The following is a 17,217-nucleotide window of genomic DNA, read 5'->3' as shown; positions in this document are numbered from 1 at the left end:
CAACCAGCAACTATTAGAAAATAACACCGATACATTTTTTTTCACACTTTTACAGTGTTAGTTTAATCAGCTGTTGTACAATATTATTTAAAACACTGGAAAAACCTAATATTGACTTCACTGGGCCTTTAAAAGAGCCATAGCAGCTTCAGTACCTTCAGACACACACATCTAGATCAGAACACATCTATTATATTCATGTGTTTTTCTTACTCTGTAAAATCCACAAACGTTTTTAAAAAGTGATTAAAGAACGCATCTCTTTACCCTCCATGGTGACATTTGTGGTACAGTCCTTAGAGTCCTTGGGTCCCTTTACTTTCAGGTTCTGGAAGAAAATGCATGATTTGTGATTACTGGTGTATTACAGTTTTAGCAATATAGGAATTTAGCAGTCTAGGAGTTTAGCAGTCTAGGAGTTTAGCAGTCTAGGAGTTTAGCAGTCTAGGAGTTTAGCAGTCTAGGAATAGGGCATAGAAGCAGGACACAAGCTCACAAACAAACAGACACAAACAGCCTGACTGAGGCAGAGTTGAGCTGAGAGGACTAATGAAGAGGAATGGAGCTGCAGCAGCAGACTGCAGGGCTGGACAAACACACACAACAAATATACACAAACAACTCACTATATGAGTACAAATTGCAGCACTCACAACTGATGTAATTTACGGCTGGTGCGCGTGCGAGAGACCAGCACTTACCTCAGAGATCTTCTGGAACTGGGTGTTGGCCTGGCTGCATTTCTCTGCTGTCTCCACCGCTGTCTTGTAGTTGTCAACAAAGGCCTTGTACACCCCCAGCTGGCTGGCCTGGAGCACAGAGGAGAGGACACAGTATTAACACACTGGAGAGAGGAAGAGGAGGAGAATGAAAGATGGCATCTGGATGAAAAATAATATTAAGTCAAATCAAATGTTATTTGTCACATGTGCCGAATACAACAGTGTAGATGCTTATTTTTCAAGCACTTAGCCAACAATACAGTTCAAGATATAGAGTTAACCTCTTGCTTCTACTCGGGACGCTTGCGTCCCAACTAGAGCTCTGGAAATGCAAATGCGCTACGCTAAATGCTAATAGTATTAGTTAAAACTCAAAAGTTCATTAAAATACACATGCAGGGTATCGAATTAAAGCTACACTCGTTGTGAATCCAGGCAACAAGTCAGATTTTTAAAATGCTTTTCGGCGAAAGCATGAGAAGCTATTATCTGATAGCATGTAACACCCCAAAAGACCCACAGGGGACGTAAACAAAATAATTAGCATTTCGGCGTTACACAAACCGCACAATAAAATAGAAAACAGTCATTACCTTTCACCATCTTTTTGTTGGCACTCCTAGATGTCCCATAAACACTATTTGGGTCTTTATTTCGATTAAATCGGTCCATATAAAGCCTAGATATCGTTATATGTAGACTGTGTGATAAACGAAAAAAACATCGTTTCAAAACGTAACGTCATTTTTTTAAATTCAAAAAGTCGACGATAAACTTTCACAAAACACTTCGAAATACGTTTGTAATGCAACTTTAGGTATTAGTAAACGTTAATAAGCGATAAAATTCATCAGGAGGCGATGTAAAGATCATTAGCTGTCCGTCTGGAAAAATGTCCGGCTAGAAACTCAACGAAAATATCCGGTCCTAGACCTGAGGAGATACGGTGCCCTGCATGTGTTTGACCAAGAAAAAACTCGAAGGGAAATGACAAGACTCTAGACACCGTGTGGAAGCTGTAGGTACTGCAACCTCAGTCAATTAATTGTGGTTCACCTTTATCAATGGGTTCAAGTAGCGCATGGATATATTTTCCCATTTTCAGTGATCAGTTTTTCCTGTGCTTTTCGATGTAAATGCCGTTCTGGTAAAGCCACAGCAGTGATTTAACCAGTTTTATAAACGTCTGAGTGTTTTCTATCCACACAGACTAAGCAAATGCATATACTATATTCCTGGCATGAGTAGCAGGGCGCTGAAATGTTGCGCGATTTTTAACAGAATGTTCAAAAAAGTAGAGGGTCGACTTAAGAGGTTTAAGAAACTTTTATTTTATTTAGTAAATATGAACAAAATAACAATAACGAGGCTATATACAGGGGGTAACGGTACCGAGTCAATGTGCGGGGGTACAGGTTAGTCGAGGTAATTTGTACATGTAGGTACAGTAGGGTGAAGTGACTATGCATAGATAATGGACAACGCATAGCAGCAGTGTAAAATCAAAGGGGGGTCAATATAAATAGTCCATTTGATGAATTGTTCAGCAGTCTTATGGCTTGGGGGTAGAAGCTGTTAAGCAGCCTTTTGATCCGGTACCGCTTGATGTGCAGTAGCAGAGAGAACAGTCTATGATTTGGGTGACTGGAGTCGTTGACAATGTTTTGAGCCTTCCTCTGATACTGCCTAGTATTTAGGTCCTGGATGTCAGGAAGCTTGGCCCCAGTGATGTACTGGGCTGTACGCACTACCCTCTGTAGCGACTTACGGTCAGATGCCGAGCAGTTGCCATACCAGGCGGTGATGCAACCGGTCAGGATGCTCTCGATGGTGCAGCTGTAGAACTTTGAGGATCTGGGGACCCATGCCAAATCTTTTCAGTCTCCTGAGGGGGAAAAGGTGTTGTCGTGCCCTCTTCATGACTGAGTTGGTGTGTTTGGACCATGATAGTTTGTTGGTGATGTGGACACCAGGGAACTTGAAACTCTGGACCCGCTCCACTACAGCCCTGTCGATGTTAATGAGGGCGTGTTCGGCCCGACTTTTCCTGTAGTACATGATAAGCCCCTTTGTCTTGCTCACGTTGAGGGAGAGGTTGTTGTCCTGGCACCACATTGCCAGGGCTCTTACCTCCTACCTATAGGCTGTCCCATCGTTGTCGATGATCAGGCCTACCACTGTAGTGACGTCAGCAAACTTAATGATGGTGTTGGAGTCGTGTTAGGCCACGCAGTCGTGGGTGAACAGGGAGTACAGGAGGGGACTAAACACGCACCCCTGGGGGGCCCCAGTGTTAAGGATCAGCATGGCAGATGTGTTGTTACCCACCTTTACTATCTGGGGGCGGCCATTCAGGAAGTCCAGGATCCAGTTGCAGAAGGAGGTGCTGAGTCCCAGGGTCCTTAGCTTAGTGATGAGGTTTGAGGGCACTATGGTGTTGAACGCTGAGCTGTAGTCAATGAAAAGCATTCTCACATAGGTGTTCCTTTTGTCCAGGTGGGAAAGGGCAGTGTGGAGTACGATTGAGATTGTGTAATCTGTGGATCTGTTGGGGCGGTATGAGAATTGGAGTGGGTCTAGGGTTTCCGGCATGATGGTGTTGATGTGAGCCATGACCAGCCTTTCAAAGCACTTGATGGCTACAGATGTGAGTGCTACGGGGCGCTAATCATTTAGGCAGGTTACCGTCGCTTCCATGAGCCCAGGAACTATGGTGGTCTGCTTGAAACATGTAGGTATTACAGCCTCGGTCAGGGAGAGGTTGAAAATGTCAGTGAAGACACTTGCCAGTTCCACTCCTAAATGAAACTTCTGTATTCTAGTTATAACTCCCTATAGTATACCCACGACTGGAGAAGGGTATTGGATGACGCAATTCAACTCCCTCTAAGAGGAACCAAATCAGATTGCTATACAGGTTAAAGCCACAGCTTGCTATACAGGGTAAAGCCACAGCTTGCTATACAGGGTAAAGCCACAGCTTGCTATACAGGGTAAAGCCACAGCTTGCTATACAGGGTAAAGCTACAGCTTGCTATACAGGGTAAAGCTACAGCTTGCTATACAGGGTAAAGCTACAGCTTGCTATCTCTCCCAAACTCTCCATTTGCTGCTTTGATTGTGCCTGGCTACAATGTCTTCAGGAGAGACAGGATTGAAGGAAGAGGAGGGGGTCTGATGATTTACATTAAAGCACATATCCGATGTAAACAAATTGAGTGGTCATGTGATAATGAACTAGAATGTATTGGGCTGAACGTTACACTGTCTCCCCAAATGTCTTTTACCCTTATTGGAATGTATAGGCCACCTTCCACCAAAAGTGTGTTTTTTGATCAGTTTAATGACATGCTTAGGGAATGTGATTTTGGGAAAGAAGTCACCTTAATGGGAGATTTTAACATTAATTATGAAGACAAGTCTTGTAGGAAAACCCTCAAACAGATCACTAATACCTTTGACCTTACACAGCTAGTTAAAGGGCCAACCAGGGTGACTTGTTGCTCTAAAACACAGGTTGATTTGGTTTTCAGTAATAAACCAGAGAGAGTGACTAAATCATTCAATATGGTTACTGGGCTGTCTGATCATAATCTGACACTTATAGCCAGAAAGCTGTCTAAGAGCAGGTTTAACCTCTCTACTGTTAGAAAGCCAGATCAACTAAGTATACCTGAGAGTGAATTAAACTATTTTTAAAATGCAATTAAGGGAATAAACTGGAATGGTCTCTTGTCCTATACAGACGTGGAAGCTGATAGTCAGGTTTTTCTATCCACAATCCAGACGACAATAAATGGTTTCCTAAAGAAAATCAAATCCAAACCTGGCCAAAACAGCACTCTTCCTTGGCTAAATGGAGAAATCTGGAAACTGATGAAAGATTATGAAAGATTATGCTCTAAAAATAGCCCTAAGATCCAAATTAGAGCATGACAGGCGTAGGTTTACCATGTTGAGAAATAAGGTGATGAAGGAAATCAGACAGGCCAAGGCAAACTTTTTTATTAACATAATTGGTGAAGCAAATGGAAATTCTAAATTGATTTGGGTTAAACAGGGAAAGACCATAGTAACACTGCAAAAAGACTAGAAATCATGGTGAATGACAATCTAACACAGGATGCAGTCGAAATAGCAATAGCCTTCAATTCCTACTTTATTGACTCTGTCAGGGTACTGACACAGAACCCCTCCACTGGTTTCTTGGGCTCGTGCTAGTGAATGATGCTCAACCTGTCTTCATCATAAGGGAGGTTTCTGAGTCAAAGGTGAACAAGGTGATTAGCTCACTAAAGAACTCTAAAGCCAAAGATGTGTTTGGGATGGACTCTACTTTTCTTAAAAACTACAAAGAGTCACTCATTGGCCCCATTACTAAGGTCACCAACACATCTATTGGTCTCGGGGTGTTTCCAAGGGTATGGAAGTTGGCCATAATAACGGCCATCTTTAAATCGGCGACCCTGCTGACGTGAGTAACTACAGGCCCATTAGTATACTACCTGTGGTGTCAAAGGTTGTTGAAAAGTGTGTAGCAGAACAACTGATTGCCCACCTCAACAACAGCCCCTTTACATTACACTCCATGCAGTTTGGCTTCAGAGCGAAACACTCCACAGAAACGGCCAACTGCTTTCTTCTGGAAAATGGACAAAGGGAGCGTTTTTTGGGCTGTGTTTCTGGACCTAAGGAAGGCTTTTGATACTGTTAACAATGAGATTATCATCACATAATTGTCCAAGGTGAACTTTTCCCCCGATGCCTTGAGATGGATGAAATCATACCTTGAAGGCAGAACTCAGTGTGTCAGAGTGAGCAATGAGCTGTCGTCCACTCTTAGCTATGATGTGGGCGTGCCCCAAGGGTCAATAGTGGGGCCCCTCCTGTTCAGCCTGTACATTAATGATCTGCCTTCTGTCTGTACTGGGTCTGAAGTTCAATTGTATGCAGATGATACAGTGATATATGTGCATGCAAAGAGCAAACAACAGGCTGCACAAGAACTCACTACTGTAATGGTCCAGGTTACAGTGGCTCAGAGACTCATGTTTGCATCTCAATGTGAAAAAAAAATGTTTGCATGTTCTTCACAAAGAGGGCAACAGATGCTACTGAGCCAGATGTCTATGTGTCAGGGGAGATGCTCCAGGTGGTATCTGATTTTAAGTACCTTGGCATCATACTTGATTCCAACCTCTCTTTTAAAAGCATGTGAAAAAGGTAATTCAGATAACCAAATTCAACCTAGCTCATTTCCGATTTATACGAAATTGTTTGACTACAGAGGTAGCAAATCTGTACTTCAAATCTATGATACTCCCCCACCATATCTGATACCACCATATCTACTTGTGCTTCATTTTACTGCAACAAGGTGAATAGTCACTCAAAACAGTGATTTATTGGAACTAGACTAAGTTGTCCTTCAACTTCCTGTTCTTCAAGCCTTCTTGGGACTCACGGGGTGCAGGTTTGTATTACAACCCAGTGCTACTAAGGCTGCATTTAAACAGGCACCCCAAATATGATATTTTTTTCACTAATTGGTCCTTTGACCAATCAGATCTGGAATAAAAGCTAACGTGAAAAGATCTGATGTGATTGGTCAAAAGTGAGTGTGAAAAAGATCACAGAATTGGGCTGCCTGTCTGCACGCAGCCTAACACACCTAATTCACTAAATCAAGGGCTTGATAATGAGTTGATGGATTGATAGGTTGATTGCCAGTCTTACCAGTTTCTTGAAGAGGTGTCCGACTGCGACCTTCTCATCCCACTGTTGTATGTGAGGGAGGAGGGCGTCGTAGAACTCCTTGTGGATCTCAAAGATGTCTTGGATCTTATAGAAGATGGTCTCTACCTGCTGTATGGTCAGCACCGGCTGGGACGTGGTGGCTGTCGCCTTCAGGGGGCGCATGGGCTGCACACACACAGACACACACACACACACACACACACACAGACAGAAGAGAGTTAATATATGTGTATGTCTGTAAACAAGCACAGACTCTTTCAACAGATAAATAATCATTATCCTGGGCAGTGGTCAACAGATAAATAATCATTATCCTGGGCAGTGGTCAACAGATAAGTAATCATTATCCTGGGCAGTGGTCAACAGATAAATAATCATTATCCTGGGCAGTGGTCAACAGATAAGTAATCATTATCCTGGGCAGTGGTCAACAGATAAGTAATCATTATCCTGGGCAGTGGTCAACAGATAAGTAATCATTATCCTGGGCAGTGGTCAACAGATAAGTAATCATTATCCTGGGCAGTGGTCAACAGATAAGTAATCATTATCCTGGGCAGTGGTCCAGTGTAGTCCTTTCGTGACATTAGGGCACTGCAGCATGACTAAAGATAAGAGAACACAGGACTGCTGTTCCTTCCAGCACGGAGGGAAAAACCGCTCTGAACAGACCACGATTACAGACAGGAAAAAACATCCAAAAATGTTGGTAAAAAAACGTCTGTAAGCTTTATGTACTACAGTGAGATCACAGCTCTCTGAATTCTTATCTGGACTTGATAAGCCTGGGATCATCCATCTCTTCCCTCCAATCAAAACAGAATCACATCACCAGGTCAGGTCACACTCATCCAGGTTGAAAATCAGTGTCATAACAATAACGTCACTGTTCAAAAATGATGAATACGCTTAGAGTACATCAGCTTCACAAATGATGATGCTTTGGCCGAAATACACTTGTTTTGACCCATTGACATAACCATTAGTTATTCACAGGCTAATGCGGTGTTCAGGTAGGTAACACCACCTTGGCAGGATGAAGCCGGATGGCTTTGTTTTCATTGAGACGGACAGCAGAGTCTGTCTGAGCAGAGCGCTGGTGGAGGACCAAACCAGATAAACACAACCAGGAAACGGACCCAGACCGTCCGGGCCCACTAGACTTTATCAGGACAAACACACACATGTCAAACAGCCTCAACTCTAGCACTGCGGGAAGATAAGCCTCAACCCTAGCACTGCGGGAAGATAAGCCTCAACCCTAGCACTGCGGGAAGATAAGCCTCAACCCTAGCACTGCGGGAAGATAAGCCTCAACCCTAGCACTGCGGGAAGATAAGCCTCAACCCTAGCACTGCGGGAAGATAAGCCTCAACCCTAGCACTGCGGGAAGATAAGCCTCAACCCTAGCACTGCGGGAAGATAAGCCTCAACCCTAGCACTGCGGGAAGATAAGCCTCGACCCTAGCACTGCGGGAAGATAAGCCTCGACCCTAGCACTGCGGGAAGATAAGCCTCGACCCTAGCACTGCGGGAAGATAAGCCTCGACCCTAGCACTGCGGGAAGATAAGCCTCGACCCTAGCACTGCGGGAAGATAAGCCTCGACCCTAGCACTGCGGGAAGATAAGCCTCGACCCTAGCACTGCGGGAAGATAAGCCTCGACCCTAGCACTGCGGGAAGATAAGCCTCGACCCTAGCACTGCGGGAAGATAAGCCTCGACCCTAGCACTGCGGGAAGATAAGCCTCGACCCTAGCACTGCGGGAAGATAAGCCTCGATCCTAGCACTGCGGGAAGATAAGCCTCAACCCTAGCACTGCGGGAAGATAAGCCTCAACCCTAGCACTGCGGGAAGATAAGCCTCAACCCTAGCACTGCGGGAAAATAAGCGCTAGGTTACACCTGGGAGGAACCAGGATCTACTGGAGGATGAGGAGGTTGTGGTCTTTAAAACCATTCTGAAAAACTGGATATTGGACCCTGTTCAGTGCTTAATGTCATGATGTTGCTCATGATGTGATGTAAGAAGGCTGCACTTTGAACATACATTCCTGCAGAGAGAGACAGGATGTGACATCATGCTGCAGTTGCATCACGCTGCAGTTGGACAGTCATTGTAATTTTCTGTCTGGGGAAACACTTGGCCTTGTCCTGTTCTAAATGTGACTGACCCCTAACCACTAATAGCACTCCCAAAGATAAGTATTGGGCTTCTTGAAAACACAGTGCTTTTGGAAACCCACCCTCCGATGCAGCTCTAATTGGAGCCACTGGCCTGAGGGGCTAATGCTGTCCTGTACTGTCCCATACAAACAGCACTCTTAAGGTAGGTGTATGTGTGTGCGTGCATGTGCGTGTGCGTGTGTGTGTGTGTGTGTGTGTGTGCGCGCGCGTGTGTGTCACCAGTAGTAGAGCCTCCAGCTGGTTGATGTAGATCTCCTCACTGGCCAGGAAGCCAGACAGAACCAGTTTCTTCATCTCCAGACCCTTCTCTATGTCCCCCTGTAGAGCAAAAGGAGAGACAGAGACAGGAGAGAGCGAGCGACAGAGACAGGAGAGAGAGAGAGAGACAGGAGAGAGAGAGAGAGAGAGAGACAGGATCAGATGAGCTCCTGCATTTTTCAGCATTTTCTTTAAAAAATATAGATTAGGAGTTAGATAAACTTGGATTTTTTGTCAGGAACACATACTGGATTCTACCCTCTACAACATAACCCCTACTTCAAATCAAAACTTAAAACCTGCAACCTGATTTTGGACGGAATTACGGAACTACCAAGGATTATTACTCTATACAGCAAATTCTCTGGAAAACAACAGAAACCTGAAAACACCATCCAACCTGGAACTGAGTGAGTAATGTTTAGTCTGAAACTATATTTTATTTCCAAAAGCCAAGAAGAAAAATACACAACATTACTTTATAAGGACTGAATTCTAACATAATTCTGCCAAGCTTGATACAGCTTCAACTAGCACTGACGTGTTAAGTGAGAGGTGTCAAAGCCCATTCGCCCAACAATGGCAGGAGAGTCACACAGTCTACCCCAACCAAATGGAGAGGCCTTAGAAGCTCCCTCCAGCTGTTCAGAGGTAATTAAAATAGAGTACCCTGTGCATGTAAAGAATGATAAAGCAAGAAAAGATTACAAAATGAAGCTCCTTTTGGAAAATCAAGAGACACTTTTTGCTGACTATTACAAAAATGGGAACATCAGCAACCTTATCTTCCACACAAACCATCCCCTGGCATGGCACAGTGCTATATTAGCACACTACCCCTTTGTTAAGAGAGGGGGGGTTAACGAGGGGTGGAAACTCAGAATACTTGACAACGAGGACTCTGAGTCAGCTAATATAAACCTCTATAAGTCCGGAACAGTACTTGTACAGGGTAACCCCAAACAGTTTCAGCTGGACTTTCACCAAATTAAAGAATTAGCCCAGCAGGAGAAGCTCTCCCTTGATAAAGATACCCCCACCCTGAGCGGGTCAGACCAGACCTCTTCATTATGTAACCCCACAGACGAGCAAGCCCCAGCGGAGAGTCAACCTCCCAGCACAGATTACTACTCCCTCATTGAAATGAAGGACAAATTCACCCAGCTGGAGGTAAGGCAGGTGGAGCTGGAACAGCAGGTGATTACACATCAGTCAGCACAGACCCAGACATCAGTCCAGCACAACAACACCCCCTTAACCAGACCCGGAATGCTGGAGGTGGAGAGAGACATATCTGCACTCTGGACAGTGGTGAGACAACTTCAACAGGAGAAAGAGCAGGTTCAGGAGAAGAACAGAGCACTAGAGGAGAGGATCAGACTGCTGGTGGAGGAGAGGTTGAGGGGGATGGAGGAGAGGTTGAGAGGGATGGAGGAGAGGGTGAGGGGGACGGAGGAGAGGTTGAGGTGGACGGCGTGTGACAGAGAACAACCCACTAGAGAGGTGGCCACCCCCACAGAGAAGCCAGCAGAACAGCCCACCTCAGCACCTGACAAAAGTCTCAACACCACAGCAGAACAGTCCACACCAGACCCTGACCATAGAGTCGACATCACAGCAGAACAGACAAATGAAGAACCCCAAGCCCAGCGGCTCTCACCCCCTCTGAGCACCCCCCCTGTAAGCCACCCTGATAGCCCTTCCAACAACCCCCCCACACCCACTGAAGACAAACACAAGACACAGATTGTACTACTTATGGACTCAAATGGGAAATATATAGAAGAAAAAAAACTTTTTTCCCAAACACAGTGTGTCTAAACTCTGGTGTCCAAACACCCAGCGCGCCCTCGACATTCTGTCTGAGGACCAACTAGGCTCACCTAGCCACATAATAATACACACAGGAACAAACGACCTGAGAGCACAGCAGGAAAGGGTGGCCACAGCACTGAAGGGAGTGATTGAAAAGGCTTCTTCTACTTTCCAACGCACAAGTGGTTATCTCCACCCTGCTACCACGAAAAGACTTCCACCCTGCCACAATACAGCGGGTAAACGCAAGTATTTCCCGTGACTGTGCCTCAAAAACAAATGTTTTCCTGGCCCACCACTCCACCCTGGACTTGAACAGCCTCTATGACCAGGTCCACCTCTACAAGGCAGCAGTGCCCACCTTTGCCCGAACCCTAAAGGACATCACTCTCAAACGTAACCCCAACACTTCACACAGGAGCAACAGATCAATAGACACCCCACCCAGACCAGCGAGACACCCTCCCAGACCTGCAGGACCCCCCCCCCCCCGGACCTAAACATAGAGGACCCACGCCAAGAGGAATTACATCCAGACCACAGCACCCCCAGACACATCCACACCCCCACCCCAACCTATCAACACCCCCCACGTCAACCATGCCCACACCCCATTTAGGCACCCTCAGATCAGACCTATACCACTCCTACCCACCCCATGCACCCCACCCCCACAAAGAGGGCCTCAACATGGAAGCCACACATACGCCCAGGTAGTGAGCGGGCAAACAGTGTCAACCCCCACTCTCACACTCGCCCAAGCCAATGGCATGTACCAGATGCTCAGCAGGCTCTGCTCACACTTACTGGCCCGAGGCCAAACCACGACCAACAACATTGGACACTCTATGGAACAAAAGCCTTCACTATATCATCCTGGAATATCCAAGGCCTGAGGTCATCTGCCTTTGGCCTAAAGAGCAGGAACCCGGACTTCACCAAAGAAATCGGTAATACAGACATTGTCATCCTGCAAGAAACCTGGTATAGAGGAGACGGACCCACTGGTTGCCCTCTAGGTTACAGAGAGCTGGTAGTCCCATCCACCTAACTACCAGGTGTGAAACAGGGAAGGGACTCAGGGGGTATGCTAATTTGGTATAGAGCAGACCTAACTCACTCCATTAAATTAATCAAAACAGGAACATTCTACCTTTGGCTAGAAATTCAAAAGGAAATTATCCTAACAGAGAAAAATGTCCTCCTGTGTGCTACCTATATCCCCCCACTAGAATCCCCATACTTTAATGAAGACAGCTTCTCCATCCTGGAGGGGGAAATCAATCATTTCCAGGCGCAGGGACATGTACTAGTCTGTGGCGACCTAAATGCCAGAACCGGACAAGAACCTGACACCCTCAGCACACAGGGGGACAAACACCTGCCTGAAGGTGACAGCATTCCCTCCCACATATGCCCCCCTAGGCACAACTATGACAACATAACCAACAAAAACGGGTCACAACTCCTGCAGCTCTGTCGCACGCTCGGGAAAAAAATGTATCATCAAATCAAATTTTATTTGTCACATACACGCTACACTCGCATGTTAAAATGCTTATGCTTCTAGTTCCGACAATGCAGTAATAACCAACGAGTAATCTAGCTAACAATTCCAAAACTACTACCTTATACACATAAGTGTAAAGGGATAAAGAACATGTACATAAAGATATATGAATGAGTGATGGTACAGAGCGACAGGTATGTACATAGTCAATGGTAGGCTTCGAGGGGACTCCTATGGTAGGGACTCCTATGGTAGGTACACATATAGCTCATCTCTTGGCAGTAGTACTGTAGACTACTTTATCACTGACCTCAACCCAGAGTCTCTCAGAGCGTTCACAGTCAGCCCACTGACACCCCTATCAGACCACAGCAAAATCACAGTCTACTTAAACAGAGCAATACTCAATCATGAGGCATCAAAGCCAAAGGAACATTAAGAAATGCTATAGATGGAAGGAATGCAGTTTGGAAACCTACCAAAAAACAATTAGGCAACAACAAATTCAATCCCTTTTAGACAATTTCCTGGTTAAAACGTTCCACTGAAGGTGTAAACTTGGCAGTAGAAAATCTCAACAGTATATTTGACCTCTCAGCTTCCCTATCAAATCTAAAAAATCTCAAATAGAAAACTGAAGAAAACTAACAACAATGACAAATGGTTTGATGAAGAATGCAAAAATCTAAGAAAGAAATTGAGAAACCTGTCCAACCAAAAACATAGAGACCAGGAAAACCTGAGTCTATGCCTTCACTATGGTGAATCACTAAAACAATACAGAAGTACACTACGGAAAAAGAAGGAACAGCATGTCAGAAATCAGCTCAATGTAATTGAAGAATCCATAGACTCTAACCACTTCTGGGAAAATTGGTAAACACTAAACAAACAACAACAACAAGAATTATCTATCCAAAATGGAGATGTATGGGTAAACCACTTCTCCAATCTTTTTGGCTCTATAACAAAGAATAAAGAGCAAAAATATATACATGATCAAATACAGATCTTAGAATCAACTATTAAAGACTACCAGAACCCACTGGATTCTCCAATTACATTGAATGAGTTACAGGACAAAATAAATAACCCTCCAACCCAAAAAGGCATGTGGTGTTGATGGTATCCTCAATGAAATGATCAAATATACAGACAACAAATTCCAATTGGCTATACTAAAACTTTTTAACATCATCCTTAGCTCTGGCATCTTCCCCAATATTTGGAACCAAGGACTGATCACCCCAATACACAAAAGTGGAAACAAATTTGACCCCAATAACTACCGTGGAATATGCGTCAACAGTAACCATTAACAGCAGACTCGTACATTTCCTCAATGAAAACAATGTACTGAGCAAATGTCAAATTGGCTTTTTACCAAATTACCATACAACAGACCATGTATTCACCCTGCACACCCTAATTGACAACCAAACAAACCAAAACAAAGGCAAAGTCTTCTCATGCTTTGTTGATTTCAAAAAAGCCTTCGACTCAATTTGGCATGAGGGTCTGCTATACAAACTGATGCAAAGTGGTGTTGGGGGTAAAACATACGACATTATAAAATCCATGTACACAAACAACAAGTGTGCGGTTCAAATTGGCAAAAAACACACAAATTTCTTCACACAGGGTCGTGGGGTGAGACAGGGATGCAGCTTAAGCCCCACCCTCTTCAACATATATATCAACGAATTGGCGCGGGCACTAGAAAAGTCTGCAGCACCCGGCCTCACCCTACTAGAATCCGAAGTCAAATGTCTGCTGTTTGCTGATGATCTGGTGCTTCTGTCACCAACCAAGGACGGCCTACAGCAGCACCTACATCTTATGCACAGATTCTGTCAGACCTGGGCCCTGACAGTAAATCTCAGTAAGACCAAAATAATGGTGTTCCAAAAAAGGTCTAGTCACCAGGACCACAAATACAAATTCCATCTAGACACTGTTGCCCCAGAGCACACAAAAAACTATACATACCTTGGCCTAAACATGAGGGCCACAGGTAACTTCCACAAAGCTGTGAACGATCTGAGAGACAAGGCAAGAAGGGCATTCTATGCCATCAAAAGGAACATAAATTTCAACATACCAATTAGGATCTGGCAAAAAATACTTGAATCAGTCATAGAGCCCATTGCCCTTTACGGGTGTGAGGTCTGGGGTCCGCTCACCATCTAAGACTTCACAAAATGGGACAAACACCAAATTGAGACTCTGCATACAGAATTCTGCAAAAATATCCTCCGTGTACAACGTAAAACACCAAATAATGCATGCAGAGCAGAATTAGGCCGATACCCACTAATTATCCAAATCCAGAAAAGAGCTGTTAAATTCTACAACCACCAAAAAGGAAGCAATTCCCAAACCTTCCATAACAAAGCCATCACCTACAGAGAGATGAACCTGGAGAAGAGTCCCCTAAGCAAGCTGGTCCTGGGGCTCTGTTCACAAACACACCCCACAGAGTCCCATGACAGCAGCACAATTAGACACAACCAAATCATGAGAAAACAAAAAGATAATTACTTGACACATTGGAAAGAATTAACTAAAAAAACAGAGCAAACTAGAATGCTATTTGGCCCGAAACAAAGAGTACACAGTGGCAGAATACCTGTCCACTGTGACTGACCCAAACTTAAGGAAAGCTTTGACTATGTACAGACTTAGTGAGCATAGCCTTGCTATTGAGAAAGGCAGCCGTAGACAGACATGGCTCTCAAGAGAAGACAGGCTATGTGCACACTGCCCACAAAATGAGGTGGAAACTGAGCTGCACTTCCTAACCTCCTGTCCAACGTATGACCATATTAGAGATACATATTTCCCTCAGATTACACAGATCCACAAAGAATTCGAAAACGAATCCAATTTTGATAAACTCTCATATCTACTGGGTGAAATTCCACAGTGTGCCATCACAGCAGCAAGATTTGTGACCTGTTGCCACAAGAAAAGGGCAACCAGTGAAGAACAAACACCATTGTAAATACAACCCATATTTATGCTTATTTATTTTCCCTTGTGTTCTTTAACCATTTGTACATTGTTACAACACTGTATATATATATATATATATATATATATGACATTTGTAATGTCTTTATTGTTTTGACATTTCTGTATGTGTAATGTTTACTGTTAATTTTCATTGTTTATTTCACTTTTGTATATTATCTACCTCACTTGCTTTGGCAATGTTAACACGTGTTTCCCATGCCAATAAAGCCCCTTGAATTGAGAGAGAGAGAGAGAGAGAGAGAGAGAGAGAGAGAGAGAGACAGGAGAGAGAGAGAGAGACAGGAGAGAGAGAGAGACAGGAGAGAGAGAGAGAGATACATATTTCCCTCAGATTACACAGATCCACAAAGAATTCGAAAACAAATCCAATTTTGATAAACTCTCATATCTACTGGGTGAAATTCCACAGTGTGCCATCACAGCAGCAAGATTTGTGACCTGTTGCCACAAGAAAAGGGCAACCAGTGAAGAACAAACACCATTGTAAATACAACCCATATTTATGCTTATTTATTTTCCCTTGTGTTCTTTAACCATTTGTACATTGTTACAACACTGTATATATATATATATATATATATATATATATATATATATATATATATATATATATATATATATATATGACATTTGTAATGTCTTTATTGTTTTGACATTTCTGTATGTGTAATGTTTACTGTTAATTTTCATTGTTTATTTCACTTTTGTATATTATCTACCTCACTTGCTTTGGCAATGTTAACACGTGTTTCCCATGCCAATAAAGCCCCTTGAATTGAGAGAGAGAGAGAGAGAGAGAGAGAGAGAGAGAGAGAGAGAGAGGAGAGAGAGACAGGAGAGAGAGAGACAGGAGAAAGAGAGAGAGACAGGAGAGAGAGACAGGAGAGAGAGAGAGAGAGAGAGAGACGAGAGAGAGAGAGAGAGAGAGACAGGAGAGAGAGACAGGAGAGAGAGACAGGAGAGAGACACAGGAGAGAGAGACAGGAGAGAGCGAGACACAGGAGAGAGAGACAGGAGAGAGAGACAGGAGAGAGAGAGAGAGAGAGAGAGAGAGACAGGAGAGAGAGAGAGAGAGAGAGAGAGAGGAGAGACAGGAGAGAGAGAGAGGAGAGACAGGAGAGAGAGAGAGAGAGAGAGAGAGAGAGATGTCAGTCATACATAATACTACATACAGTATGTGAAAATGGTGATGGCAGGGCATGGTGGAGGAATATGGTTAACTCTGCTGCTCAACTCTGATAGTAAACACATTGGCAGTCAGCTTACAGCCATGTGCAGAAACACTGAGTGCGGCCTGTTTCAGAGGATGGAAAGGACTCAAGTCTTGAAGGGAAAAGGCTGTACTTGGTGTGTCTGAACTGTGTCTGTAGCTTGCATTACTGTTTGTATTTGTACAAGAGAGGCCATTTTTCTTGTGCCCTCGCCTCCCACAATGAGTCATGGGCACTGGCAGGCATAGGTTAGTCGAGTCCAAGTGGAGGTGTTTGTTTTGGCCCTGAAAGACCGTGAGGGAGGAGGTTGAAAGAGAGAATGAGAGGGAGTGTGTGAACAAGGAGCTGGGCAGGATGAGACACGCCTTCTTAAAGTAGGACCATGAGCTCACCCTGTCTGTTGTCCTCCTTAAAACACAGACCAGGGGAGCTCACCCTGTCTGTTGTCCTCCTTAAAACACAGACCAGGGGAGCTCACCCTGTCTGTTGTCCTCCTTAAAACACAGACCAGTGGAGCTCACCCTGTCTGTTGTCCTCCTTAAAACACAGACCAGGGGAGCTCACCCTGTCTGTTGTCCTCCTTAAAACACAGACCAGGGGAGCCTTTCAAAACCACGCCCACCCAGAGAGAACAATGTCAGTTACAGTTGCTTTTGTGTTTTCAAAGGGCTCAGTTCTGACAATGCAAACCAATATTACAAATGTTAGCCAATAAGCCATGT

The 17,217-nt window shown here is 44.3% G+C and overlaps 1 protein-coding gene across 5 annotated transcripts in view; it reads right to left on the bottom strand.

The window, feature by feature from the left end:
- The window catches only part of LOC115135917 (active breakpoint cluster region-related protein), a 259,552-nt gene that overhangs the window by 119,608 nt on the left and 122,727 nt on the right, over nt 1-17,217 (bottom strand). For all 5 annotated transcript variants that reach the window (XM_029671122.2, XM_029671123.2, XM_029671124.2 and 2 more), the window contains exons 3-6: nt 8,885-8,983; nt 6,459-6,644; nt 702-809; nt 268-328 (exon numbers count right to left, since the gene is read on the bottom strand). In XM_029671122.2, the coding sequence (XP_029526982.2) occupies nt 268-328; nt 702-809; nt 6,459-6,644; nt 8,885-8,983 (454 nt within the window). The remainder of the gene's footprint in view (nt 1-267; nt 329-701; nt 810-6,458; nt 6,645-8,884; nt 8,984-17,217) is intronic.

This window comes from Oncorhynchus nerka, linkage group LG10, assembly GCF_034236695.1.
Source record: "Oncorhynchus nerka isolate Pitt River linkage group LG10, Oner_Uvic_2.0, whole genome shotgun sequence".
Classification (NCBI taxonomy): Eukaryota; Metazoa; Chordata; class Actinopteri; order Salmoniformes; family Salmonidae; genus Oncorhynchus; species Oncorhynchus nerka.
This window is presented reverse-complemented; position numbering and strand designations above follow the sequence as displayed.